Source organism: Propithecus coquereli, unplaced genomic scaffold (genome assembly GCF_000956105.1).
Source record: "Propithecus coquereli isolate 6110/MARCELLA unplaced genomic scaffold, Pcoq_1.0 Scaffold121, whole genome shotgun sequence".
NCBI classification, from domain to species: domain Eukaryota; kingdom Metazoa; phylum Chordata; class Mammalia; order Primates; family Indriidae; genus Propithecus; species Propithecus coquereli.
In genome coordinates this window covers 602297-628796 of record NW_012136192.1, presented here as the reverse complement: position 1 = coordinate 628796, position 26500 = coordinate 602297, and the positions used below count along the sequence as shown (strand labels likewise).

Genomic DNA, 26500 nt, shown 5'->3' with positions numbered 1-26500 from the left:
GAATTCTTTCTCGGCCCAAGGTCCGAGCCCCCTGACAATGACCATACATCACTTTTAAAAAAATAATGAAGTGACTTAAGAAGAGAAAAGGACAGCTGACCTGGGTATCCGGACACTTGTCCAGGCTGTCTTCACACATCCATGGATGGGAAACTGAACCAGTGCCCTAGGTGGTCTGGTCTGTCTTTGTACCCTTCAAAGTATTAAAATGTCCTCCATATTGAAGGAAATTAGAAATATTTTGCCCTGAAGTATTTTGAGATGGCCGCCATGAGTCTCACAGCAACACTGCAAAGCTGTCTTTTTTGGAGGGGTGGGAGGCGGGGCAGGGATTTACACCTGTAAGAGAATCTTCATTAATACAGCCAGGCTTATGCTTACCTGATCTAGGAAAAATTAACTGAGAGTCTGACACCTTTAAGGGTCTAAAAAGAAACACTAGCCGTCTATTCTCTCTGAGGGCTGCTACCTGTAAGGTTTCATTTACTTCACAAGACCACCCTTGCTAACTAGTCAAATCTCTCTCTCCCTCCCAAAATCTGTTTTTCTGCTTTCAAGCCCCCATTCTTTAAAAACCTCTGTACCTTGTTCCGAGGAGTTGAATGTTCATTCCGAGGGTTCCCGTGTATACACGTTAAATAAATCTGTATCTTTTTCCTCCTGATACTCAATCTGCCTCATGTCAGTGATTTCTCAGCAACTCTTTACAGGGACAGGCCTTTGCTCCCTGCAACATGTTGAATTCATCTTTAGGCAATGACAAATCAATGACACTCCAGGGCAAAGAAAGGACAGACGTGAATCTTGGGGTGGGAGACATGGAGGGGCATCTGTGGCTTGACCCCTAGAAGCCATCTGAGAAGGTCACCCGCCTGCTTTGCCATCCCAAGTCAGGGACAAAGTTCAAGGACAGCAACGAGGGCTCAGCGCAGCCTGGGCATGCAACGGTCTCGTCTGTGTTCGTGGAATACCCTCGGGCAGCTGGAGCTGGGGGATGCAGTGAGGCAGGAAGGGGAGGGGCAGGGGTCACACACACAGGGGAAAGGGAGTAGGTTGGACTCACCCAGTGTCAGGAGCCCCTGGTGCAGGACTCTCAGGGGAATGTGAGACCAGGATGGGAATGGTGGCAACACCAACGTGCCTCAGTTGAGAGAAAATGGCCCTTTTGCTATAATTCTCTATCCCAGTTTCCAAGGCAGCCTTCAACTGAATTTCCCTCAAAATGCAGGTGTGTGTATGGGCGTGTAGAAAAGGTAGACTAATCATCACATGTACCATATTTTAGCTTTTGACCTCTTTTTACCTCAAAAATTTCATCTGGTTTTCATGGAACCCTCAAGTGCAGGCAAAGACTCAGAAAGAAGAAGTGCCAGCCGGGCACGGTGGCTCACACCTGTAATCCTAGCACTCTGGGAGGTCGAGGTGGGTGGATCGCTCAAGGTCAGGAGTTCGAGACCAGCCTGAGCAAGAGCGAGATCCTGTCTCTACTAAAAAATAGAAATAAATTAGCTGGACAACTAAAAAAATATATATATAGAAAAAATTAGCCGGGCATGGTGGCGCATGCCTGTAGCCCCAGCTACTCGGGAGGCTTAGGCGGTAGGATCGCTTGAGCCCAGGAGTTTGAGGTTGCTGCGAGCTAGGCTGACGCCACGGCACTCACTCTAGCCAGGGCAACAGAGTGAGACTCTGTTTCAAAAAAAAAAAAAAAAAAGAAAGAAGTGCCTTGACTGAGGACACACAGCCGGATAAAGGCAGCAGGACGCTCCGGCCCTGCCCTGCTCTTCAGGTGAGCCCTAGAGTGGGCGGGTGCTCCCTGAGGGGTTAGATTCCTTTCTCACACGCAGAGCTTGCAGTGTTATAGTCCAGGACGACTTTAACATGATCTGAGAAAACATCGCTCCAAGGAATCCATTACAAGGCGCCCAGAGTGCTCTCACTTTTAGACCTCTCATGAACTGGTACTATTTACTCACTTGTCTTATCTATCCCTCTACCCATCCACCCAATCATCCATCCTTCCACCCACCCACCCAGGCAACCATCCATCCATCCACTCATCCATCCTTCCACCCACACATCCATCTATCCATCCATCCACTGATGCATCCATCTATCCATCCTTCCTCCTACCCACCCATCTATCCATCCATCCATCCACTCACCCATCTATCTGTCTGTCCATCCATCCTTCAACCCATCCACCCACCCATCCATCCATCCACTCATCCATCTGTCCACCCATCCATCCTTCCACCCACACATCCATCTATCCATCCATCCACTCACGCGTCCATCTGTCTATCCATCCTTCCACCCTCGGATTCAATAATTCACTAAAAAGTCACAAAACTCAGGACAGCACTATACTTATGATTACAGTTTTAATAGAAAGGTACAAGTCAGGACCAGCCAAATGAAGAGACATAGGGCAAGGTCTGGGAGGGTCTCAAACACAGAGTTTCTGTACCCTCACCTCTAAGAATTAGGGTGCATTACCCTCCCAGCACACCGATGTGTTCACCAACCAGGAAGCCACACCAAGCTTCTGTGTCCAGAGTTTTTATTGGGGTTTCATTGTGTGTCGACTGAATCACTGGCCACAGGATTAAAGTCAATCTCCATCTTCCTTCTCCACTGGTCAGGCTGACGCAAAGCCCCAGCCCTCTAGTGCCAAGCCCAGTCTTCCTGGTGACCAGCCGCCATCCTGAGTCTTCTCACCTCTTAGCATAAACTTAGGTGTGACCCGAGGGGCTCATCAGTAACAAAGACGCTCTTATTACTCAGGACATTTCAAGGACTGAAAGTCTTTGTCCGCCAGGAACCAGGGACAAAGGCCCGACAACTTCCAATCCATACCTCCTGCAACTCCTATCAAAATTCACAGAACAGGGCTCATTGCTGGCCTGGATTGTTTTTTGTTTCATTTTTTGACTTTCTATTATAGAAATTTTCAAACATAGGCAATAGTAGAAATAAGGAGCCCTCACATCTCCATCCCTGGGCACTGACTATCCGCATGTGGCTTACTCTTCCTCCACTTCTCTCTACACCCTACACTTGGATCTTCCCGAGGTGAGGCCGGGACACACAGCCTATCAGTCTGAGAATCCTTTATCAACAGCTTGCTGAGGGGGGCGCTGTACCTATGACAGGTCTAAATGGGCTATAGGTCTGCTGAAACTTCAACCCCTGGGAGCAGCTGGGTGGGGCCGGGCAGCCGGGGCTTCCTGGGCAGTAGCCTTCTGTAGTGGGCGCCTTGTCTGTTAACTTCAGCACGGCGAACAAGGAACGTTTTCTACCTGCACTGCAATGCAGAGAAGAGCGCTAAACATCGCTTTATGGCATTCAAAGCTTCTAAGGCACATCAGCCAGCCCCAGTCCTGTCTATAGCTGTGATGATCTCCTTTAAGAATCAACTCTTTAAAAAAAAAAAAAAGCTTAAAAAGTAACAGCTCAAATACCCCTAATTAAAATCAATAGTGAGAGGGAAAATGAGGTAAAAGATTATATATTAGTATCATATAGATCACAGATCAATTTTAGAATAATGAAAACAGGAATAATTTGCCACCCTGTCTTGAATAATATAAAGGTTTGACCCTAACCTTTGGTTTATCACGCCACAGTGACTGCGACAGTCCCTAGTACCCGCGTCTAGGATAGTATTTTATGTTTGTGCTTCTGGGGGTTTTTGGCACTTCCCCAGGGTACCAGGGTTTCCCCCTCACACATGCCAGGGGACATCTCCACCCCGATGGAATGGCAAGAGTGGTGAACAGAGTGACCCTCTACCTTTTCATCTTATTCTGCAAAATGAGAAGTTAAAGGGATACAAAGGTCCCTCCGACTCTAGGACTCTAGGGTTGTGCGGCAGCCCTGCACGGCTAGGTTATGTAAGGTCTCGCCATTGCAAGCAGAATGGCTCCAGACAGCAAGGTGTGCTCCTTGACCGATGACTCCAGAGCGCCTTGCACGGAGCTCGGCTTGGGTTACCTACTTGACTCTCTTATCAACAGAGGGGCTCATGCTTCCCTCTCCTGAGCTGCACATTTGCCAGGAAGAGCCCTCTCTGATGCCCTCATTTCTGCAGAAGAGAGCCGTAGCAGAAGCCACGGATTAATCTTTGGCATTCTAGCCCTCTAAACCCAGTTGTTTCCCAGGTATAATTGCCTTTAGACAGGCTTTCGTTTCAGCAAATCAGTGAAGGTGATTTTGACCATCTCCGAAAGCAGAGAATTACCAAAAAACTTTTCTTCCAAGTAGCGAAGGAAGAAAACTTTTAAAGACCATATATCACCTATTGCAGGGATGTCTTCCCTACAAAGATTCTCTCTCCTCCAAGGAACTGAAAGTTCCTGTTGGGAGAAGACACAGATCAGGTATGCACCCGTATGTCAGGTGTGTACCTATCAGGAATACCAAGTGCTGTAAGCCTGGCTAGAGTGCTCTGGAATTCCAGCACAAGGCCTGAGATGTGTTAAATCCTCAAATATCCATATGAAAAGGTCTGGGGCCCCTGCTTCCCCAATGGTGACCTCTTTTCATATTATAAGAAGCTTGAGGGGAGCTCTCCTCTTGGCAGAGCCCAGAGCTGGACTCAATTCACTACAAGAGGTTAAATGTCTCACACTCCATTCTGACAACACCAGGCTGCGAGGAGCTTGGGGCAAGTCCAGGCATCCATTCACTCCTGCCCCTTCGTGGACTGGGGTTATTTTCACTCCACAGAAACACTGCAGGGAAAATAGCCACTTTTCTCTTTAGCTGATTTCCTTCCTGGTCCTTAAAAGTCTTTCTGACCTCTAGCATGGTCAATGTGAGCATCTAGAATTGGCTCAAAGGAGGAAGACAGTGGGAGGGGCTCAGGCCAGCCCCAGGCCTCTGACTCAGGCCAGGGCCAGTGCTGGGTCTGTGGCCTGTGGCCAGGGATGAGCAGGTTTGCTGCTGTTTCCCATGGGGTTTGCTAAAAGATCCTTTGGGCCGTAGCTAATCACCACAGCAGGTGACCTAGTAAGGCCCTGAGGCGGCCACATAGCCTTTGCAGGCAGCAGGCTTCGGATACCCAGCCTAGCTGGCTGCTGGACTGTGCCAGCTGCAGGGGTGGCCACTGTCATCTGCGATCCATCCAATACCTCACCATCCAGGGGAGGGAGGGGAGGCTACAGCCGAGGAGAGCTGTCACTAGGAAGGCAAGGTGCTCTAACACGAGCATCTGTTGCTTCCGTTGATCCAGGTCAGGGTCCCTTTTGCCCAGCAGAGCCCCTGGCCCCATAGCCTCGGGCAAGGAAGCTCATGGCTGCTGCCAAAGCGTCTCTGCCAAGATGCCTCTCATAATGCTTGGGCGTGGGAAGGATTTTCATCCAGACTGGACCTGGGTCACCTTGACCTTGAATCGCAAATTCAACCTTTGAAGGTTTACCTTAAAAGGTTCAGCTTAAAAGGTTCCTGTTCGAAGAAACATTTTAAAACTATCAATGGGGCGAACAAGGTGGGAAGAGAGCAGCACTATTTTCCAGGGGAAGGAGGAGGATGTGCTTCTTTAAGAAACTGTGGTCTTTTTTTTTTTCTTTTTTGAGACAGAGTCTCACTCTCTTGCCCTGGCTAGAGTGAGTGCCTTGGCGTCAGCCTAGCTCACAGCAACCTCACACTCCTGGGCTCAAGCGATCCTCCTGCCTCAGCCTCCCAAGTAGCTGGGACTACAGGCATGCGCCACCATGCTCAGCTAGTTTTTTGTATATATTTTTAGTTGTCCAATTAATTTCTTTCTAGTTTTAGTAGAGACGGGGTCTCGCTCTTGCTCAGGCTGGTCTCGAACTCCTGAGCTCAAAGGATCTGCCCGCCTCGGCCTCCCAGAGTGCTAGGATTACAGGCGTGAGCCACCACGCCCGGCCAAAACTGTGGTCTTAAAGAGTTTTTCTCCAGGTGGAAACTGCTGTGGGCGGTTACCACGAGCAGATCATAACCAGGGAATCGAGCCCCACTACGTGGGTAGTGGGAGCTGCGTAATATTGAAATCCAATGACTTTCGTATTCTAAAAACATCTATAGAAAGTTATCAAAACTCCAATATCTGAAGACTGCCCCAGAGAGCAAAGGGCAGATACCGAATGGCCCGAGAAGGAACCTGCAATGGCTACAGATTTTCCCTAAGAGGAAGGAGGCACACATGACTCTACTCCCCAAAGCTCTGCCCAGCAGCCCAGAGGCTTCCCAGAGTCGTGGGGAGGAGGCCAGCCCACCCTGGTAGGCAGCAGGGGGTAGAAATGCTTCCTTGCCTACAACGCCATCACCCCACCCCTTTCCCTGGCCAAATCCCTTCCTCTTATCCCATCTCCCCACCCTCCCACCAGCTCCCATCCCTCCCTTCAAACACTTGGGGACTCTCGGGAAAGTTCTCTGAGGAAAGTTCCACCTGCAGTATTGTCATTAGAGTCTTGGGTCTCCACAGGCAGTCAACCCAAGTGCCTGTGGCCTGCCTAGTTGCGGGGGCAGATAGAGAGCGTGCCCCCTGCAGAGAACACCCAGAAGCCCGGGTACAAGGCTTCAGTAAAGTCCACCTTGTACTTATACAACAGGTGGACCTTGTCGGCAACAGCAAAGAAGATGACAAAGCCATGGTCACAGTTGAGAAGCACGCCGACCCGCGTGGCCTTGGTGGAGGGCAGGGTTTTCTCCACGTTGTTGTGCCAGGTAGAGATCTTGGTGTTGAACCACTCCACGCACCAGGAGGCACTGTTGCGGCCGAGCCTGCTCTCGGGGCCCTTCCGTTCCATGCTGCCGTAGCAGATGCCTACCCCGCAGAAGTTGTTCTTCTGCAGCTCCACCTCCCAGTAGTGGATCCCTTTCTTGTAGCAGTGCAGGCCCAGCACCTGAGAGCAGGACGTGAACCTCTGTGGATGCGGCCGGTAGCTCTGAGGAGTGTCAGCCACAGAAGCTACGGTGTAGTTCTCTGACAGAGCCACCTTGATGTGGGCAGTGTTGTAGTCCAGGATGACTTTAACATAATCTGAGGAAACATCACCCCAAGGAATCAATTACAGTGGGCCAAGGTGCTCTCCCTTGTAGGCCTCTCATGAACTTGGACTATTTATTCACTTGTTTTATCTATCCATCTACCCATTCATCCATCCACTCATCCATCCATTCATCCACTCATCCATCCATCCATCCACTCATCCATCCATCCATCCATCTTTCCATCCATCCATCTTTCCATCCACTCATCCATCCATCCTTCCACCCACTCATCCATCTATCCATCCACTCATTTCATCCATCCATCCGTCCATCCATCCATCCTTCCACCCACTCATCCATCCATCCATCCTTCCATCTACTCATCCATCCTTTTCAGCCAGCCAGCCATCTATCCATCTATCAGTCACCCATTGGTCTGTTTCTTAGTCCATCTAAAACCATTTACTGAGCACCTGATCGATGCCAGATTCTATGCAAGACTCACAACCAGGAACCAGAGAAACAAGGTGCCTGGCCTTACAGAGCTCACACTCCAACAAACAAGGCAAGAGCAACACTGTGAGGCCCACCCTCTGCTAAAAGTGTGGGCACAGGCTATAGGCACACGGAGACATGTGGAGGGGCAGAGAGGGCACAGGGGAGCATTTCTCAGGCACCACTGGAGACAGGCAACAGAAGATGAGAAGAACTAGACAGAGGAGAGACAAGCCACTCCAGGCAAAGGAACATGTAGGGGAAGCCATGGAATCTCAGGATGTTGGCCATGTTCTAGGACCAGGGAAGGCTGGGTGGTGGGGAATAGCCGCAGGAGGAGGGAAACACGTTAGGGCCAGAGAGGGAAGGGCTAAGGGGTCTAAACTTTAATTGGGGGCAGCAGGGAGCCAATCAAGGTTTGTAAGCACAGCAGTGGCCGGACTACATCTCTCCTTGGAACACTAGCACACGCTCCCTGCCCCTCCTGCCACTTTTAACCAGCTCCAGGAGATCTGAAGACTAAGTTCCCCCCCGTGTCGTCCCCACACTCAGCCTTCTCTCTAGGACACAGCGTCCCTGCCCCTCCCTCATAGGCTATCCTGGACCTACCCATGGGAGGCCGGCTACGGGACAGCAAGGCAGAGGGAGACAATCTCTAGCTTGGGAATCTGGGAGCCAGGAGACCTGGGTTTTCACCATTTACTACTCCCTGGCCAGGTGGCTCAGGGCATGACGCTTTTCACTGGGGCCTGAGTTTCCCCCTGGGTGAATGAATGGGCTGGGAAAATGTCCTCTAAGGTCCTAAGTTGCTAGATCTTTACTTTTTCTGCTTATGGAGCTGCTACAGAGCGCATGGCAGCACCTGAAACACGTGGCTCAGCACCACCGCCAGTAGCTTGAGTGACAGCTCTCACTCCGCACTGGTTTCGGCCTCACCGGGGGCCCAAGGACAGCAAAGGGCTCTGGGGAGGCCCACCCTGAGAAACCAAGGTACCCACAGGTGCCCACCAAGCCTCAGCAGCTGCAGAGAAGGGAACAGCCAGAAGTTCATTTCTCAGTGATGGGTTTGAGCCGCTGCGTAGAGGCGGGTACTAGTGGAGGGCGCCGCATGTGAAGCTCTAGGACAGCGGGCACCCCTGGCCTGGCCTTGAAGAAGGAACTCTACCCACTTCCAGGTCAGACAGGGAAGGCAGAGCTTGCAAAGGAGCCTGAGGACCGACTAGAGGGGTGGATGGAGACCCGGGGAGTGTGGTGGCTCAGGGGACATGGGGACAGAGTATCACAAGGTGAAGCTAAATAAAAGCTTAAAAGCTGTCCTTTGGATTTCATGGCACAGAGGCCACCGCTAACCTCAACCAGAGCTGCCTTGATCAAGGGCGAGGACAGAGGTCAGACTGCAGGAGGGCGAGGATTAGGTTTCTGCCTCTCACTTGGGTGCACACTGTAACCCCTGGGCCACTTTAAGAAACACTGAGATTCTGACCGAACCGGTTTGGGGAGCAGTCTGGGCATCAGGGATTTTACAAAGCTCCCGAGAGCTCCAACACGCAGCCACAGCTGAGAACCACCAAGGCATTCGCTGCAGAGCTGCATCTCCCCAGCTTTCCCGGAGAGCATCACTGAGGAAATGAGTTCAACACGCGGCTCTCCACGCCTGCCCTGGAGTCTGATCTTGTAGGACCGGGGCAGGGCTCGGGGATTTGTACTTCCAACAAGTGTTCAGGTGAAAGGGAGGCGAGAGGCAGAGCTGAGGCCCAGAAAGTCTTCCTGGTTTTGTTGGTTCTGTTTTTTGTGATTTAGAGAAATTTTAGACACGCTACGTAGAATGGGCAGGCCTCTGTAGAGACAATGAGGGCAAAGAGACGGGAGTGAGAAAGCCCACTCGGGAGCAGAAGATTCCAGAGACAGCAGGAGGAGTGGGCCCCAGAGTCCAGGGCCCAGGGACTGGCCTTGGGGAAGGGGGAAGAGGGAAGGAGGAAGGGGGATAAGTGTAGGGGAGATGACAACAAAGGCCGAGGTTGTTCTTTCTGGGTTGTCCCTCTTCTCCGCGAAGCAGAGGGTGGGCGGGACAAAGAGAAACCTGGAGTTAGGGCAAGTGGGAAGGCTTGGAAATGGTGGCTCTGGGTGGCAGGCGTGGGAGGGGTGGCAGAGCAGGCATGCCGGCAATGGGACACCCGGTGACGCCGGTGACCACAACTGCCCCGCCTGCTCTGCAGGGGACGCTCGGGCACAGCAGTTGGCTACAGGCACTGGCCCGAGAGAGGGACGAGCTCGGTCAGCCAGGCTGGACCACAGGAGGGAGATACAAAGGACCGATCGTGGGGTCTGAGCTGATTCGGAAAAGAGAGAAGGAAAGGCAGGTGCTGAAGGGAGGGAGGAAACAAGGGAGCCACTGAGCAGAGGACAGGTGCAGGGGCGTGGACAGAGCCAAGGGCGAGGGATGGCGCCCACTGCACAGGAGAAATGGAAAGCAGCAGGACCCGCGCCAGCTCCCAAGCTACTCACACTCCAGGAGCTCAGGTCTGGACTTGGCTAGGAAGTTCCCCAGCACCGTGGCCTTGAGCAGCTCTGAGTTCGCCTTCGAGCTGGTGGCTTTGGCTGCAGCTGGGAGAGAAAACAGAGCGATGTTCAGGACACACTCAGAGTGAGCGCCCCAGTGGCCTTGCCCACAACAACTCACCCTCCAGGCCAGCTTGTTTCAGATCCACTGACTGTTCCGGAGCTCCGAAGGTGGGAAGCTTGCTAGGTGAGGCAGGGGGCGCCGCTGGGGGTGAGGAAAGAGAAAGGTGAGCTGGCAACGGGTGAGAGCTACACGGTGGCCTCCCTTCCCTTCCAAGCCGAATGCCAAGAGCCACCTGCACAAGCGCACACCGAACAGCCGGGCCAACAAAGGGGAGTCCACACAGGGCCACGGTCATCTTATTCGTCCTACTCTGCTACTCCTGCCCTCACCTCAGGCCCGTGTGCCATTACAGACTATAAGCAAAAAGCTCAGGCCCGTCTCAAAGCCTGGTGAGACAGGCCGCCTCTCCCTGCCAGCATTCAGGCTCAGAAACCAAAAGGTGCACAAAGGCACGACTTACAAAGCTTCTTGGATGTCTTTTCGTCTTCTGAAAAAGAAAGTTTTCAGAATTAAGATCTTTTAAAGCACAACACAATGACACTTTCAAAAGCCCATAACGACATTCATTCGCAAGAATCTGACCCATACAAATTAAAGGGTGTTTTAACTTGAAAAATACGAGAGGCTGGTGGGCAAAACGAATTGCTAGTAATAGAAACCGGCGGCAGTTGCTGTGAGGGAGGGGTGGACTAATAAAGAGCACAAAAGAACTTTCTGGAATAAGGGAAATTCTTCACCTCGATTTGGATAATGGTAACATGGGTATGCATTTGTCAGAACTGATCTAACTGTACATTTCAGATTTACTGCAGGTATCTCAGGCGATCTGTGGTTTGCAAGCCGTCTGGGTGGTTGGTTCCAGAGGACACTCAAGTGGGCAGATTTTCCCACCACTGGGATGAAATCTTGGCGTCTCCTCTCCGCTTGCCCACAGGACACTGAACATTCCAGATACGCCCCGCCCTCTCCCATTATGCTCCACCTCCCTGCGAGGCCCTGCCTCACCCCACAGGGGCCCGGCTACCCCTTCTCCCATTTCAGGAGTCACGTTTCCTGCAATAGTTCACTCTTTGCCCACTTTCTTCAGCTGCCACCACTCTCCTGCTCGCTCCCAGCAGACCAGCATCTTGGAGGGCCCCAGGCTGTGACACCTGTGTAGGGCACAGGCCGCCCCCTCACCGCTGCTCTTAGGTGTCTCTCCACTGTGACTGTCCTTAGGTGTCTCTCCACTGTGACTGTCCGCCCCTCTTACCTCCTTCCCCATCTCAGCCTATTGACCTGGAGCCACTTTCAACACAGAACAGCCTTGATTACCCCCGAATTTAACTTTCACAGCTCCAGCTATTTTCCAGGGTGTCATTTAGCAGAGGCAGGAGGGCGTCACCTCACTGGGGGACCCGCCTGCCTGATGGCTGGCATCACCAGCTCATTCACACTGAGGGTGGTGTTTGTGACCTGGGACAGCCACAAGGAGTTTTCGAGGGAAGATGATTAGGGAAGGATGTACACAGGCCAACAATACTTTTTCATCTACTCTTTCACTTCCCTTTCACACAAACTGCCGTTTGACATCTTCCAGCCTAGCTGAGGGCTCCCGCTCCATCTGCACCAGGCGTCCTAGCCCAGACTCCACTCCATCCAGGACCCGGTACCACACGTGTTCTGCTAAAGACAACCTAAGCACTAACAGCAAGCACTCAACAGCAACAAAGAACGAGCCCAGAGTCTCTCAGCCCCCCAGCCATGGCATGGGGCATTCCTCCTAGGTTCACACTGACTTATGGCTTATAAAGAGCTCTCACGGGCTGGGAGCAGTGGCTCATGCCTATAATCCTAGCACTCTGGGAGGCCGAGGTGGGAGGATTGCTTGAGACCAAGAGTTCGAGACCAGCCTGAGCAAGAGCGAGACCCTGTCTCTACAAAAAATAGAAAAATTATCTGGGCATGGTGGCATGGGCCTGTAGTCCCAGCTGCTGGGGAAGCTGAGGCAGGAGGATTGCTTGAGCCCAGGAGTTTGAGGTTGCTGTGCGCTGTGATGACGCCTCTGCACTCTAGCCTGGGCAGCAAATTGAGACTTTGTCTCCAAAAACAAAAAAGAGTTTTCACAATCAGTGCCCCATGTGAACGTCACTCACAATAATCCTGTGGGCTCGATATCATTACTGTCCACATTTAACAGGCCAGAAAACTGAGAACCAGCCCCCACGTCAGCAGCACACGCCTTCCCAGTGAGGGCGACGCCACCCCCAAGAGGGCAAAAATAGATTCTTGACAGAAAAGGAGTAAAGCAATCTTACTCTTTTTATGTGTAAAAGCACAGAATAGAAACAGTTATGGGTGGTATCAAAATTTCATGGGTGGTGATTAGGAAAAAACATTTCTAGCGTGGCCCAAGGGGCTGAAAGGGGGAGGGGCGATGAGGAAGCGCTGGGAACACGCGACAGCAGGAGCTCGCCACTACCAAACGCTACCAGCGAGGCGTGGCCGCGGCTCGTCCAGGACCCCCGTGAGCCTCCTCCGGGGGCTCTGCCGAGTGCCAGAACTTGAGTGTAGTGACACTTCTCACAACAGGCCAGCTTCGGGGGCTGAGCTGCCCCAGGCAGCCCAAACGTGCGATGCTCACGGACGAGGCCTCCCGGGCCCCAGTGGAGCTGCTGCGACAGCCCTTCCACTGCCCCTCGGTGGCTTCTGTAGCCCAGCTTTTCCCCAGCTGAGATCCAGACCCCCGTGGTAACTCGGGACAGCCGGAGCGCCGGCCAGTCACAGCCACGCTGTTGCCATGGGGACAGGGACGGGGCTACTTACTTGATACCTTCGCAGGGCGTGAGGATTTGTGTGTGGACGCTGGGACATGCTCTGCAGAGTCACCTGTGCCAGAGAAAAAGGCTCAGTGTGTGCAGCTCCTCCCACCAGCCCCAGCAGCCAGCTTTGCCACGGCGGGAGGGCAACGGGCAGAGGGTTTCCGTGGACAGCCATTCCCACGGACCTTCCCCCTCCAGGCAGTCACAGGAGCTAGAAACAAGGTCACAGATGGACCGGTTTGGTGTGTTCCCTTTTTTCTCTGGCTTAAAATGTAGCTGGGGTCAAGTGTGTTCTCCACCAGCACCCAGCTCTGCGGCCTGAGGCCTCTCAATGGGGAAGATTCCACCTTGCTTGCGGTTGGCGTGACCCCTGAGCGAGATCAGGTTGCCTGGCGTGTAGCGCAGGCTCAGTCGACATTTGTCCCTTGCCCGCTTTTTCTCTCCCCTCATCCTGCACACCAGCCATGAACAGCTTTGCCCCCTGCAGAGCACTGCCGCCATGGAGCTGCACCGCCGCTTATCTCAGAAGCCCTCTGCAAGGACACGCAGCTGGCCAAGCTGAATTCAAGGCCACTCCTGGATGACACAACAGAGATCTACTATGGGCCAGGCTCTGTGTCAGGCACGGGGGGAACAGCATTGTGTAAAAACCAGACACAGCCCCTGCCTTCACAGAGATCACAGCCTAGCGAGGGAGACAGATGGGAATGGCAAGGAAGAGTAAACAGGACGATAAGGATCCCGGGACCGGGTCTGAGGAGTGGGTGAGGTGGCAGGGGAGGCTGGCTGGGACATGGAGTGTTTCCATGATCTTCAAAGGGTGAGAGGAGTTAACTGGTGAAGGTGGTGGAGTCTAAGCCTTCTGGGCAGTGGGGAAGAGCATGTACTAAAGCCCTGTGGTGGGAAGCTTAGCATGTTTGAGGAACTGACTGCAGAGAGATGCACAGGAGAAAGGCGGGGGCACTTTGGGGCTACGAAGATGAACAGGGCCTGACCTGGCTTGTAGGCAGGGTCACGGGTCTGGTCTGTGCTCTAAGGGCGATGGAAAGCCCATTAACAGGGTGAAGGGGGAGAGGTCCCAGGGGATGAGACCTGCAAAGCTCTCTCTGGCTGCAGCGGCAGTACCGAGGGGCGTTCAGGAGGCTGCCACAGTCGTGGGGCACAGGCGATGGCAACAGAGAGCAGGTGGCTGTTATTGGGACTGTCAGTGGACTGAGTCAGGAGTTATCAAAAAAGCAAAATTTGGCAATGGACTGGTATGGGGTGAAGGAAAGGGGGTGTCAAGGAGGAATTCCACGTTTCTCCCCAAAACTAGCCATTCCCCCACCAAACACAAAGACAACCCAAAGTCCCTTCGAATCCCATCCGAGTCGGCCTCAAGATCACGACAAAAAGAGCCTGTCTGTCCAGAAAGTCCCACCATAACATCGAGCCCCCGCAAATGTGCTCTAATGTCAGGATGAAGCAGCTCCCCACTTCCCCCCAGATGCAGGTGGGTGTTTCAGAAACCCTGAAACTCAGGATCACACCCCCACCCCACTCCCCACCCCATTCCGCCCCAAAGCGCTGAGGGGTCCAGGGCTCCACAGCAGGCAGGTGCCAGCTGCGAACGGTCACCTGAGCCCGTGTGCTCCTCGTGCTTCCTCTCCTGGAGCTGCCTGAGGCAGCGCTTCAGCTCGTTCTTGAGGTCGATGGTGCTCTGCTGGACGCCCTTCATCAGCTCGTGGTTCAGCTCCACCTTGGTGACATAGACTGGCTTCGTGGAGATTCCCTGCAGTTTTGACGCTTTCTGGAACAAGCCAGGGGATTACTGCAGGCAGCTTCTGGGAAACCAGGGCCTGAGCTCAGTTCTCACAAACCCTGGGAGGAGCCCACCAAGCCCAGGGGCACTAAGTCCAATCGGCCCTCTCAAATCACAGGCCAGAGGTCACCAGGGGTTCACGTGCCACTTGAAGACACCACAATCTGAAGCTAGAAGGGACCTCAGAGGTGGCTCATCTTATAGATGCAGAAACTGAGGGACATGACAAGTGGGCTGCCAGGAACCCTGCCAGTTAGTGGGACAGGCACGGTTGGGACAGAGGTCTCCCAAGCCTGTGGACAATGCTCTTTCCACTCCTCCAGCTGTGGCTGGAAAAGCGCAGGAAATTCAGGACCACCTCCATCCTAGAGGAACAGCTCTAATCAAGTGTTCTGAACAGGGATGCCTCAAGGGATGTGGGATGAAGCCAGGGCAAACGAGTGTCATACAGTGTCAAGAGGCTCAGATGTGGACCCAGAATCCTTCTCAGAGAGCTCAAGGCAGCTGCTCCAACAAGCAGGAACGAGCGTGTGGGATGAAGCTTGGTACCCTCCCACCTAGGCATGGATGAGCATCTACGCACAGGTAGGAGAAGGTGCCCAGTCACTCCTGTGCTCTCCCCCACGACCTGAACAAGGAACTGGGCCTCTGAGATACAGTGACAGGTCACCCAATCAATGGGGCACACCAGACACCCCCTGAATGCCACGCATTTTACTCTGCACTGGTAAGGCAGCCAAAACAGATGTGAAACAAGCACCTCCGAGACAACATCACCCAGTGCTACAACAGAAGGAGTGTGACATCCTCAGGAACACCAAGAGCAGCATAGCAGTGGGGTCCGAAGCCCTGGAAGGACGCCATTCGCTAGGCAGAGGTCAGGCATGGTGCTCCCACCCAACGGCCGCCGTGTCTGGGGAATGGTGAGTGCCCCGCTGTGGTTAGGATATGGGTGAGGGGGTGGGTGGTAAGAGATGAGGCTGCTGGCAAAGGCAGGGCCCAGTTACCAAGGGCTTTGTGGGCCATGCTAAAGAACATGAGGCCAGAAAGGGTTGGGGAGGACCTGTGTTCTAAAAAGACACTTCTGGGGTCATTGGAGGAAGGATGGGAGGAAGAGGGTGGAGGCATGAGTGGCAGACAACAGTTTAAGATGGCCCAAACACCCCCCTCTCACCCCCAGTGCACACACCCTATATAATCCCCTCCCCTCGAGTGCGGCCGGGATGGCAGATGTGATGGGGATACCCCTCCTGCGATGAGGTTATGTTGTACGGCGAAGCGGAAGGAATATTACAGGTGTAATTAAGATCTCAGATCGGCTGATCATGAGTTCATCAAAAGGGTGATTACCCTGGGTGGGTCTGACTTAACCAGGTGAAAGCCCTTAAAAGCAGGACTGGACCTTTCTAGAAGGAAAGAGTCTTCTGCTGGCTTTGAAGAAGTAGGCTCTACCAAACTGAGACAGGTGGCAGGAAAGCAGCCGTCTCAGCACCTCTTAGGGCTGGGCGCGGTGGCTCACACCTGTAATCCTAGCACTCTGGGAGGCAGAGGCTGGAGGATAGCTTGAGGTCAGGAGTTTGAGACCAGCCTCAGCAAGAGTGAGACCCTGTCTGTACTAAAAATAGAAAAAATTAGTTGGGCATGGTGGCGCATGCCTGGAGTCCCAGCTACTCGGGAGGCTGAGGCAGGAGGATCGCTTGAGCCCAGGAGTTTGCGGCTGCTGTGAGCTAGGCTGACGCCACGGCACTCTAGCCTGGGAGACAGAATGAGACTCTGTCTCAAAAAAAAAAGAAAAAAGAAAGAAAGCAGGGACCTCTCAGTCCTACAACCATATGAAACTAAATTCTGCCAACAACCACGTGAGCTTGGAAGACAAGCTGGGCTTTAAAAGGAAGGCAGTCCAGCCAACGCTGACCACAGCCTTGTGAGACCCTGAGCAGACAAGCTACGAAGCCGTGCCCGGACTCCTGAGCCAGCAAAACTCTGACATGATAAATGCATGTTCTTTTAAGCCCCTATGTTTGTGGTAAGTTGGTGCCCAGCTTAGAAAACTAATACAGCACATGTCTCAAGGATGCCTCTAGTGACCTCTTACAGCCCCAACTCCTTGAGGGCCTTACTGCACCTACGGTTAACGCCATACCACTAGGCAAAGAGTGGCCAACAATGGCCCCATCACGACCCACCTCCAGAAACTCAAACTCGTCCCCTTTGGTCAGGCCGAGTTCAAGCTCCTCCTTCAGCTTCTGGATCTCACCCTTCCTCTTGAGGAGAGCCTGATAAATGGCGTCGAACTTGCCGTTGACCCTCTTCTCCTCTTCCTTCATCTTCCGTGTCTGGGTGGCCTCCGAGGCCTCAATGAGAGCCTTCATCTCCATGTATTCTTGTCTGAGCTGCTCCACCTTCTTGTTGATAGTAGCCTAAGAGGACCGAGGCAAGAGGGCACCCGTCAGCTTGGCAAAAACGCTAAGGCTGCAGCCCCAAGTGCCGGTGAGATGTGGAGCCCCAGGGGGTTCAAACCGGCACGACCGCTTTGGAGAGCAAAGTGGCAATACCTACTAAACATGGAGGTGCTCACGTGCTATGTCCCAGCGCCTCTAACCCTCGAAATATACTCTAGAAACATTCTCAGCCACCTGCCCCAGAGACGTGCACGAGAACATTCACAAGCAGCCTTGTCTGAAGTAGCAGAAGCCTGGAAACAGCATGGATATCTATCAACAGGAGACTTTGTCCACAGACGGAGAACCATTCACGGGATGGAATATCAGTTACGAAAACTAATAAACTGGAGCTACGCATGGATAAATCTCCATGAGAGAAAAACAACTTGTAGAAGAAGACATGCAGTACGATCCTCTTTACGTAAAGCCTAGAAACAAACACAGCGCTATAAAGGAATGCCTGGGGATGAATGGATAAATTCAGGACAGTGGTTACTTCTAGAAGAGAGGAAGGAAGTACAATAAGAAAGAAACAGACAGGAGGGGCTGCACCGGTGATATTTTATTTCTTCAGCTAAAGGCAATTCGCAGGCAATTTTTTTAAAAGAAAAGGTAGAAAGCAGCTCTAGAAAATTGCTGGGGAACATCATCCTCTAGAACTGTACTTTCCAGTAACATAGCCCTTTGCTGCATGTAGCCTTCATCAAGCCTTTGAGATGTGGCTAGTCCAACTGAAATGTGTCATAAGCATGAGATACACATTGGCTTTCAAAGACTTAGTACCCAAAAAAAGGAATGAAAAATAGCTCATTAATGCTTTTCTATTGGTGATAGGTTGAAATGATAATATTTTGGATATACCAAGGTAAATAAATTGTATTATTAAAATTAATTTAAAACTATATCTGAGGCTCCTGGGGAATTTCTGTTGGACAACACTGCTTTAGCAGCTGCGGTTTTATTTAACATCCTGGGTAACCTCAATAACTGCTATGGTTTGAATGTCCCCATCCAAAACTCATGCCGAGATTTAATTGCCATTGTAACAATATTAAGAGGTGAGGCCTTCAAGAAGCCTTCAAGAGGCGATTAGGTGATGAGGGCGGAGCATGGATTAATGCTGCTGTCTCGGAAGTGGGTTGGTTATTGGGGGAGTTTGGTCTCCTTTTTCCTCTCTGTCTCTCACCCTCTCTCACCCTTCTGCCTTCTGCCCTTCCACCATGGATGAGCCTCACCAGATGCCTGTGCCATGCTTTTGGACTTCCCCTCCTCTAGAACTGTGAGCCAAATAATCTTATTTTCTTTATAAATTACCCAGTCTGTGGTATTCTGTCACAGCAGCAGAAAATGGACTAAGACAATAGCTCAGAATCAAACATGATAAACAAACACACAAAAGGCAGAGTATACTGGAAGAAAGAATTTCAAGTATTTCTTTACTCAATTCTTTACGCTACAACTTCCAATTTCACTACAAATGTCCCCCAGTGTTCATTTTCCCCTTTTTTCTTTTAGTAAAAGAACATCCTTGGAGTTTTATCTGGGCATGTGGCTGCCCAGACTACATTTCCCAGCCTCCCCTGCAGCTAGGCTTGGCAATGTGACCAAGCTCCTTCCAATGTGGCATGACCGTAAGTGTTATGTGCAACACTGTGTCACTTGCTAAAAGGAAATTGCTTCTTGTCCTCCACTTCCTCCCTGTCCCTTTTCTTACAGGCTAGAACAAAGATGTCATGGTGACCCTGCTTCAACCAAAGAGATGAGGGCAATACTCTATGGAGCAGCAGGGCAATAAGAAGGAAGGTCTTTTAATCCCTGAATGATCACATGGAGCAGAGCCATCCCACTAGTACAGGTTACTCATGTATGGGCTTGGACTGTCACAGTGAGAAAAATAAACTTCCATCATATTTAAGCCTCTGAATTTTGGAGGTGACTTTGTTATAGCAGTTTAGCCTACCTTCTACCAAATACAGGTACTCTCATATATATCCTTTCACTTAAGTCTCATAATCACCTTCAGAAAGGAGTTGTGATTCCATTGTGCAGATGGGAAAACTAAAGCTCAGAGATCTGCCAACATGACCAAAGACACATAGCTAGTAAATGACAGACCTGGTATTCTAACCCAGATCTCACTTAATTAAGCCACAGCTGTTCAATAAACCTGGGCGCTGCAGCTCCAGAATAGGGTACTTAAAAATCAAATCTTCTTTCAATTTCAAGGCAATTTAACCTCATAAAAAATTTGAAAAACAGAGGAACTAAAACCATCTCTGATTTCCCACTCCAGCACTTTCACTACTATCCTCCTATAATACTTCCTTTTACTCTTCTTTCCGATAATAGGTTGAATGCCGGCCCCCTCAAAAGATATGTCCACGTTCCAAAGCCTGTGACTGTAACCTTACTTAGAAAAAGGGCCTTTGCAAATATAATTAAATTAAGGATCTTGAGGTGAGATCATCCTGGATTACCCAGGCGGTCCCTAAATCTCGTGGCAAGGGTTGTTACTAGAGATAGAAGAGAAGACACTGAGGGGGGAGGAGGTGGCCACATGGAGATGGAGGCAGAGACTGGAGTCAGGCAGCCACAAGCCAAGGAACGCCTGAGCCCCTGGAAGCTGAGAGAGGCAAGGAAGTATTCTCCCCTGGAGACACGGGAGGGAATGTGGCCCTACTGACACCTTGAGTTTGGACTTCTGGCCTCCAGAACTGTGAGAGAATAAATTTCTGTTGTTGTATGAAAGGTGGCCTTACTAGTAACCTACCTAACAGAGGAAAATAAACTATCGAACAGAAAGTAAGAGAAATAAACTCACAACACATAATTGCCCTTGTGAAGAGAAAACTCCCAGTACAACTGCCCTTTGTTTTGTTTAAGTAAACACCTGAGGCCTAACTCGTTATCTCTAAGAGTTTTTTCATAGCCTTGAAGAGCCCTAAGGGCACAGTAGGGGTAGGAACTCTCCACTTCAGTTCTCCCAGCAGGGGATTCCAAGGACTCACATAAAGTCAGCCTCACAGAGAAAAGAGAAAAATAAAGAACACCTATAACAGCTTCGCCACGCTTCTGTTATCAGTCTGCTAAAGCAGAGGGGGAAAAAGCCATTTTTATCCTTTAAAACTCCAAGCAGCTTTTTCTCAGCTGCCCGGCATTTGCACTCCTGCAATAGACTATCGTAGCCACTCACTCCCTCTCTCTCTCCCTTTCTTTCTTTCTCAGAGAAATAAATAAACTTTTACTTCTGCATATCCTAATCACCGTGTGAGAAATCTTTCTCCCCCCACATACAAATTTCACACCCTTTCATTGTAAGCCACCAAGTTTGTGGTAATCTATTACAGGAGCCCTGTGAAAATAATATCCTTTTTTTTTTATAAATAGACGCAATCCTAGTAGGGTTTTGCTTCCTGTTTTTCTCCCACCTTATATCATAACCATTTTTCTAAATTATTACGTTTCAACTCTAATTTTTTAATGATTTCCCCAAAGTTGGGCTTATAGGTAGTTTTCAGTTTGGGTTTGTGAAGGATCTGTCTTGGGCATGTAGCTCTCTCCACAGTTGGCAAAGTTGATATTTAATCCTGACACTTGTGAGCACAGCCAGCACCACCTCGTTGCAGTCAGAGCCGCGCCTGCCCTGCCTGTGGGCCAAGGGGGGCCCCAGGGCGGTGCTGGTGTTGGAGAGCCCTGCCACTCACCCGCACATCCTGCTGCCTGGCTCTCACGTCCTCCAGTGCTCTCGATGCCCCATTGATCTGACTGTACATGACAGTTATTTTATGCCTCAGCTTGGTCTGCGGAGAAAACAAACGAGGGTGAGAGAGCGCCTTTTCAGCCCAGCCCCCCCCTGCACCCAAGCCCAGGAACCATGCCTTGAATCCACCCCACGAATGTTTCTGCCACTCCCAAGCCTTAGCCTGCTTGTAGCTTTTTGAAGCATTCCCACATTTACTGACTCTGATCTTTTTAGGGGGACAGTGCAGTAAGGAAGTCAAGAGTACACGATTTGGAGCTGGACACACCAGGGTTCAAGTTCCAGTTCCCAGCTGTGCAGCTGTCTCTCACATCCCTTTTCTTGGCCACAAAATAGATACAACTGTTCCCACCTCTGGGGGCTAGTAGGAGGATTGATTGATACAAAGTAAGTCCTTAGCATAGTGAGTGCCAGATCTTAGTAAGCAGGAGTCCACCCACCGGGGCAGGGGAAGGGGGAGCTCAGGCGGTGACACGCTGCCCAGTTCCTAACAGCCCAGGACTAGTACTGGACCGTGGCCCAGGGGTTGGGGACCGCAGTTAGTAAGAACATACTAAATGTTAGCTTGTATTAATATTATTATGAGTTTCTTCACCATTACCCATTTTACAGCTGATGAAACTGAGACAGGGGAGAGCAAGGTGGCCAAGCTCACACAGGGACAGAGCAAGATGGGACAGCTGCTTTGGTAATGGCAAGTGACGTCATTCAGATCACCCCTCCCACTGCAAACAGCCAGAAAAGCAAGCAAAATATTGGGCAGGGGCTGGGGGGAAATCAGCTAGAAGACATTCGAGAGCAAGCAAAGCAGAGGAGGCTCATGAAGCCAAGATCCAGGAGAAGGGGACCCAGAGAGCCAAGCCTGACATCAGAGATGGTTCTCTCCAGAGGCTCCTGCCAGTTCCGGAAGAATGCTGGCAGCCTTTGTCAGCCTCGGGGAGGCAGAGACAGGAGCCAGAGTCCAAGGCTCACCTGGCCACCCTACTGCCTGGGAACCCCAAGGGCTGGGAATAAGAACCAGCCCACACGGGCTGAAGCCCAGCTGCAAATCTGCTCTGCAACTAAATTAAGGTCATTCAGAATTGCTAGGCCCCTTGGCCACCTCCAGAAAGAAAGGCAAATTGTGCGGGAGGGAGGATAATAGCATCCTCATGTTATTTCTATAAATTTTCATAATCAATATCTGAATCTCTTACCTCCTGCTCAGATGAAATGTTGAGGCATGGAAACATGGGAAGCAAAATGACCACCATCACCCCCATAATAACAGCAGCTAGTATTTATTACATGCTTACTGTATGCCAGGCACTGTTCTAATGCTTTACATGTATCATATTAACTTAAAGCTAAGAAAAATACTATGAGGTGAGAATTACCCAACTTTTACAGATGAGGACACTAAGGCACAGAGCCAATTAAGTGACTTGCCACACTGCTATTAACTGGCACAGCTAAGATCCTGGTATTAAAATCACAGACATGTGGCCAGGTAAGGTGGCTCATGCCTGTAATCCTAGCACTTTGGGAGGCCAAGGCAGGAGGATTGCTTGAAACCAGGAGTTCGAGACCAGCCTGAGCAAGAGCGAGACCTTGTGTCTACAAAAAACAGAAAAATTAGTCAGGCATGATGGCAAGTAGTCTCAGCTACTCAGGAGGCTGAGGCAGGAGGAACACTTGAGCCCAGGAGTTCAAGGCTGCGGTGAACTATGATGAGGCCACTGCACTCTAGCCCGGGTAATAGAGCAAGACTCTGTCTCAAAAAAAAAAAAAAAAATTATAGACACATGCCTAAACTGAGCATGCTGGAAATTTCTAGAAAAGAAAAAAAAAGGCCATTTCCTTCCCTAATTAGTTGGCTTCACACACTCTGTCCCTCCCTTCCATTTTCCTGCCTCTTCCACTCCACCCAAGATATTCTGGGCTGAACCTAATCTTGAATCTGGATTTGAACAAGCCAGTGATAGTCACATGTAAGGGTTGGAAGCAGGGACCAAGGCCACATTAACTCGACCCTGGTCACTGTGACATTGCTCTTTGACCTGACCTGTAACAGTGGCTGGTGTGGGTCAAAGGCCAGGCCCAGGCAGATCCGGCCTTGCAGGTCTCAGAACAGGAAGAGATCCCAGAACACTCCGAGGCTGCCAAGTGCTTCATTTCCAAGAGCCACTCTTAGCACTGCACCCTGAACCCTATAGTTTGAACGATTTTACCCACCATTAATCAAACACATATGACCCCTCAGCATGACTGGGGGCCCACATGACTCTAAGCCAAAGGAAAGTGGCCTGAGGAGTTTGGTAGCTGCAATAATCCCTAATCAAGGGGAATTAACTGTTTTAAGTTCTGAGGATCCCCTCACCGACTGGAGACTTGGGTCCTCCACATGGGAGGCTCCCAAGTCCCAAGTGGGCCACATGCCAGTGGCCAAGACAAGCCCAGGCATCCAATTTGGGGGCATCAGCTGGGACTGGCCCTAATAACGGCAGTGAACAGTAGCAGGGCTCAAAGAGGAGACCCATTAAAGGACTCAGCAAAGGGGCAGGGAATGGCAGAGGAAGGCACATTACAAGGGTTAAAAAGCTGAGCTTGCACGGCGCACCGAGCTGGGCGCGGACTCCAGCTCTGGCTTCACTTGGGACGCTGTCTCCTTTAAACACATGAGAGGACAGGCCTTGTTCTCTCTGACAGGACTGTGAGAATGAAATGAAATCAGGCCACCCTTCGGAGCTTAGACTGATGTAACAAAAGGTGGTTTGATTTCAGCCTCTGCTTTGAGTTCTTAAAAGGCCCTTTGGAATCCAGCTAGTCCCACCTTCTCATTACACTGCTGAGGACCCAGGTCCCGGGCCAAACCCTTTGCTCAAAGTCACTCAGCCAGGAGGGAGGACACTCTGGTGCAAGAGCATTGGCTCTCCCTGTGGCTCAGATCCAGGGATTGCAGGGACTCTGTCCCCCTTCCCTCTCAGTCCTCTAATGACGACCCTCCCTGATCACTAGAACTTTCCAGCCTCTGTTTACATGACCAAAGGCTTCTGCTAGCATGATCTCAGGACTCCGGGAGCATCCCATGGTCTGGATGCTATAGACCTGGACGTGGGGCTGGTCCATGGGGAGAAACTGCAAACTGTGGAGTCAAAGCAACCCTAGGTCCCAGTGCCTGCATGGCCACTTACTGCATTAGCTCAGGCTCAGTGAGAGTCTCTGGACCTCAGTTTCCTTAATAATACCCACCTCCTGGGTGCTGCCAGGATTTAATGAGGAAAAAGAGGTAACCCCCAGGGTTCATATTTGACATTCAAAACCCTCTACTAAACACCGTCAGGCAAGGACAGGTTTAAGGCAAGCAACTTCACCCGTGTCTTCAGTTGTCCCTTCTGTAAAATGGGTGTAAGGGGGGTAGAGGGTGGGTGATGGGAGAGGGCGATACACTCTCCCAGCTCCTTTCTACTCTGACACTGGGAATGCCCCTGTCTCGATCTCAGGGCCCGCAAGGCCCATCTCCCCCGGGGATCCAGGGTATGGCACAGAGACACCCACACTGCCCTCTGCGTCCTCAAGGGTCACCCCTACCTCCAGGTCGGCGCTGGCCTGGCTCAGGGGCACGGGCGAGCAGGCTTTGTGCTCAACCAGGCATATGTGGCAGATGCACTCGCTGTGCTCCCGGCAGAAAAACTCCCGCAGCCGGTTGTGCTGGGGACATTTGCGGCGCAGCAGGTCTCCAACGGGCGGCTGCAGCGGGTGGTCCTGGAAGGCGGGGCTGTCGAGGTGCGGCCGCAGGTGCTCCTGGCAGAAGGAGGCCATGCACACGAGGCACGTCTTCACGGCCGCCTCCTTCAGGCAGTGGTCGCAGGCCACCCAGGCGCCCGGGCTGGGGGCCGCGGCGCGGGCGGGCGGCGTCCAGCCGTCGGCGGGCGCCTCGCGGGCCAGCTCGGCCTGCAGGAACTGCTCCACCACGGCGCACAGCACCGTGTTCTTGTGCAGCTGCGGCCGCGTCTGGTAGACGGCGCGGCAGTGCGGGCACAGGTACGGCGCGCCCTGGACGGCCCACGTCTCGCTCAGGCACGACCCGCAGAAGTTGTGGCCGCACGGCGTGGTGACCGGCTCCTTGAAGGGCTCCAGGCAGATGGAGCACGACAGCTCCTCGGCCAGCGGGCACAGCTCCGCCATGGCGACCGCGGGGCAACGGCACGAGACGCGCTGGATCCGCGGCCGCGATTGCAGCACCAGCCCCGGAGGCCGCCGAGGAAACGAAACCGAGCAGGGGAGGGCGGTCCGCACGGCTTTCAGGAAGTCACGTGGGGGCGCTGGGGGCCGGCGGCGGGGACGGGGCGGGCCCCGTGGGGGTCCTCCCCGGTCCCCCGAGACCGCGAGGTCGCCGATGAGCTGGCGAGGGCGGGCTCCGTTCCGAGCCGGGGTGGCTCCTGCGGGGTGGGCGCGGAGCGCTTGGCCCTCGGGGTTTCAGATCATCCTCGCGACCGCCGGGAGACTGAGGGCCACTCTGCGGACAAGGACACGGACGTGGGGTACAAACCTCGGAGCCGGTCAGAGCCCATGTCCAGTCGGGCTTCTGCACAAACTTGCGCCTGGCGCAAGCCCCCTCCTTCCCAGAACTCATCCGAGACTGGAGATGTCCCCACTGTCCCCGCTAGCAGGGCAGGCCTTTAAAAAAATAACTGTAGGCCTTCCCCTTACCCTCTTCCCTAGACCCAGACTCTGACCTATCAGCATCCAATCCCTGAGACTGGAGCCCACACTCAGGCTTCAACTTGGTGATTTATTTCCATTGCACCAATAGAACATGCCTTTTTTTTTTAATTGTTATTTTGCCATTTCTACTTTCCCGAGATTTAGAGACAACCAGTTTAACAATGGGTCTCTCCCTCTCTCTCTCTCACACACAAACACACACACACACACACACACACACACACACACACACACACACACGGAAATACACACATATAATACTGGCACTTTGGAACTTAAACATTTTTCTCAAAATTGTTTATTTAGACTTATTTCCTTTAATTTTTTCTTTTGTTCTGTTTTTCTTCCCTCTGGCCTAACTGCAGGAACATGGTAGACAGAAGAGTTATAGTGTTCAAGAGAGGGGATGGAATTGTGGCAAAGAGAAAGATAGTGTTCTGGGAAGAGTTGGTTGGAGTTTGCATTGGAAGCAGAGTGGGTAACAAAAATGAGGAAAAGCTAAGTGTCTTAGATTATCTTGTAACAGCTACTATTCATGGAGTGCCTACTGTGTGCTAGATAAGTCACGGGTATTATCTATTATAATCCTTACAAACCCTGCAAGACAGTTTTATAGACGAGAGTCACCACTTAGACAAAGCAGGACTGGGATTCTAGCTCAGGACTGACCTCTGTGTTGTCACTCCTGGTTCCCCTAATTCTTGTCCTGCGGGCTCCTATTCTCCCAAAACCGTTTACTCCATTTGTTGTCTTTCACATTTTGTTGTTGTTTGCATGGAGAGGAGGAAGATGGAAGGATAAGGGGTAGGAATGAAGGCTTATGCATAGTATTAATATCTCATTTCATAATAAAATTATCTCATGTTACAGATGAGAAAACAGAGGCTTAAAGAAACTAAATAACTTGCC

General features: G+C 51.7%; 1 protein-coding gene across 1 annotated transcript; it reads right to left on the bottom strand.

Annotated features, from left to right (window-relative positions):
- Window positions 1–5866: 5866 nt before the first annotated feature.
- TRIM25 (tripartite motif containing 25) lies at window positions 5867–25127 on the bottom strand. Its single transcript, XM_012665705.1, has 9 exons — window positions 24455–25127; window positions 20829–20924; window positions 16867–17100; window positions 14497–14668; window positions 12884–12946; window positions 10539–10565; window positions 10136–10219; window positions 9961–10059; window positions 5867–7009 (listed from the first exon to the last, which is right to left on the bottom strand). Exons 1-9 carry the CDS (start codon window positions 25049–25051, stop codon window positions 6480–6482), a joined length of 1902 nt encoding a protein of 633 aa, XP_012521159.1. The 5' UTR covers window positions 25052–25127; the 3' UTR covers window positions 5867–6479.
- Window positions 25128–26500: the final 1373 nt, after the last annotated feature.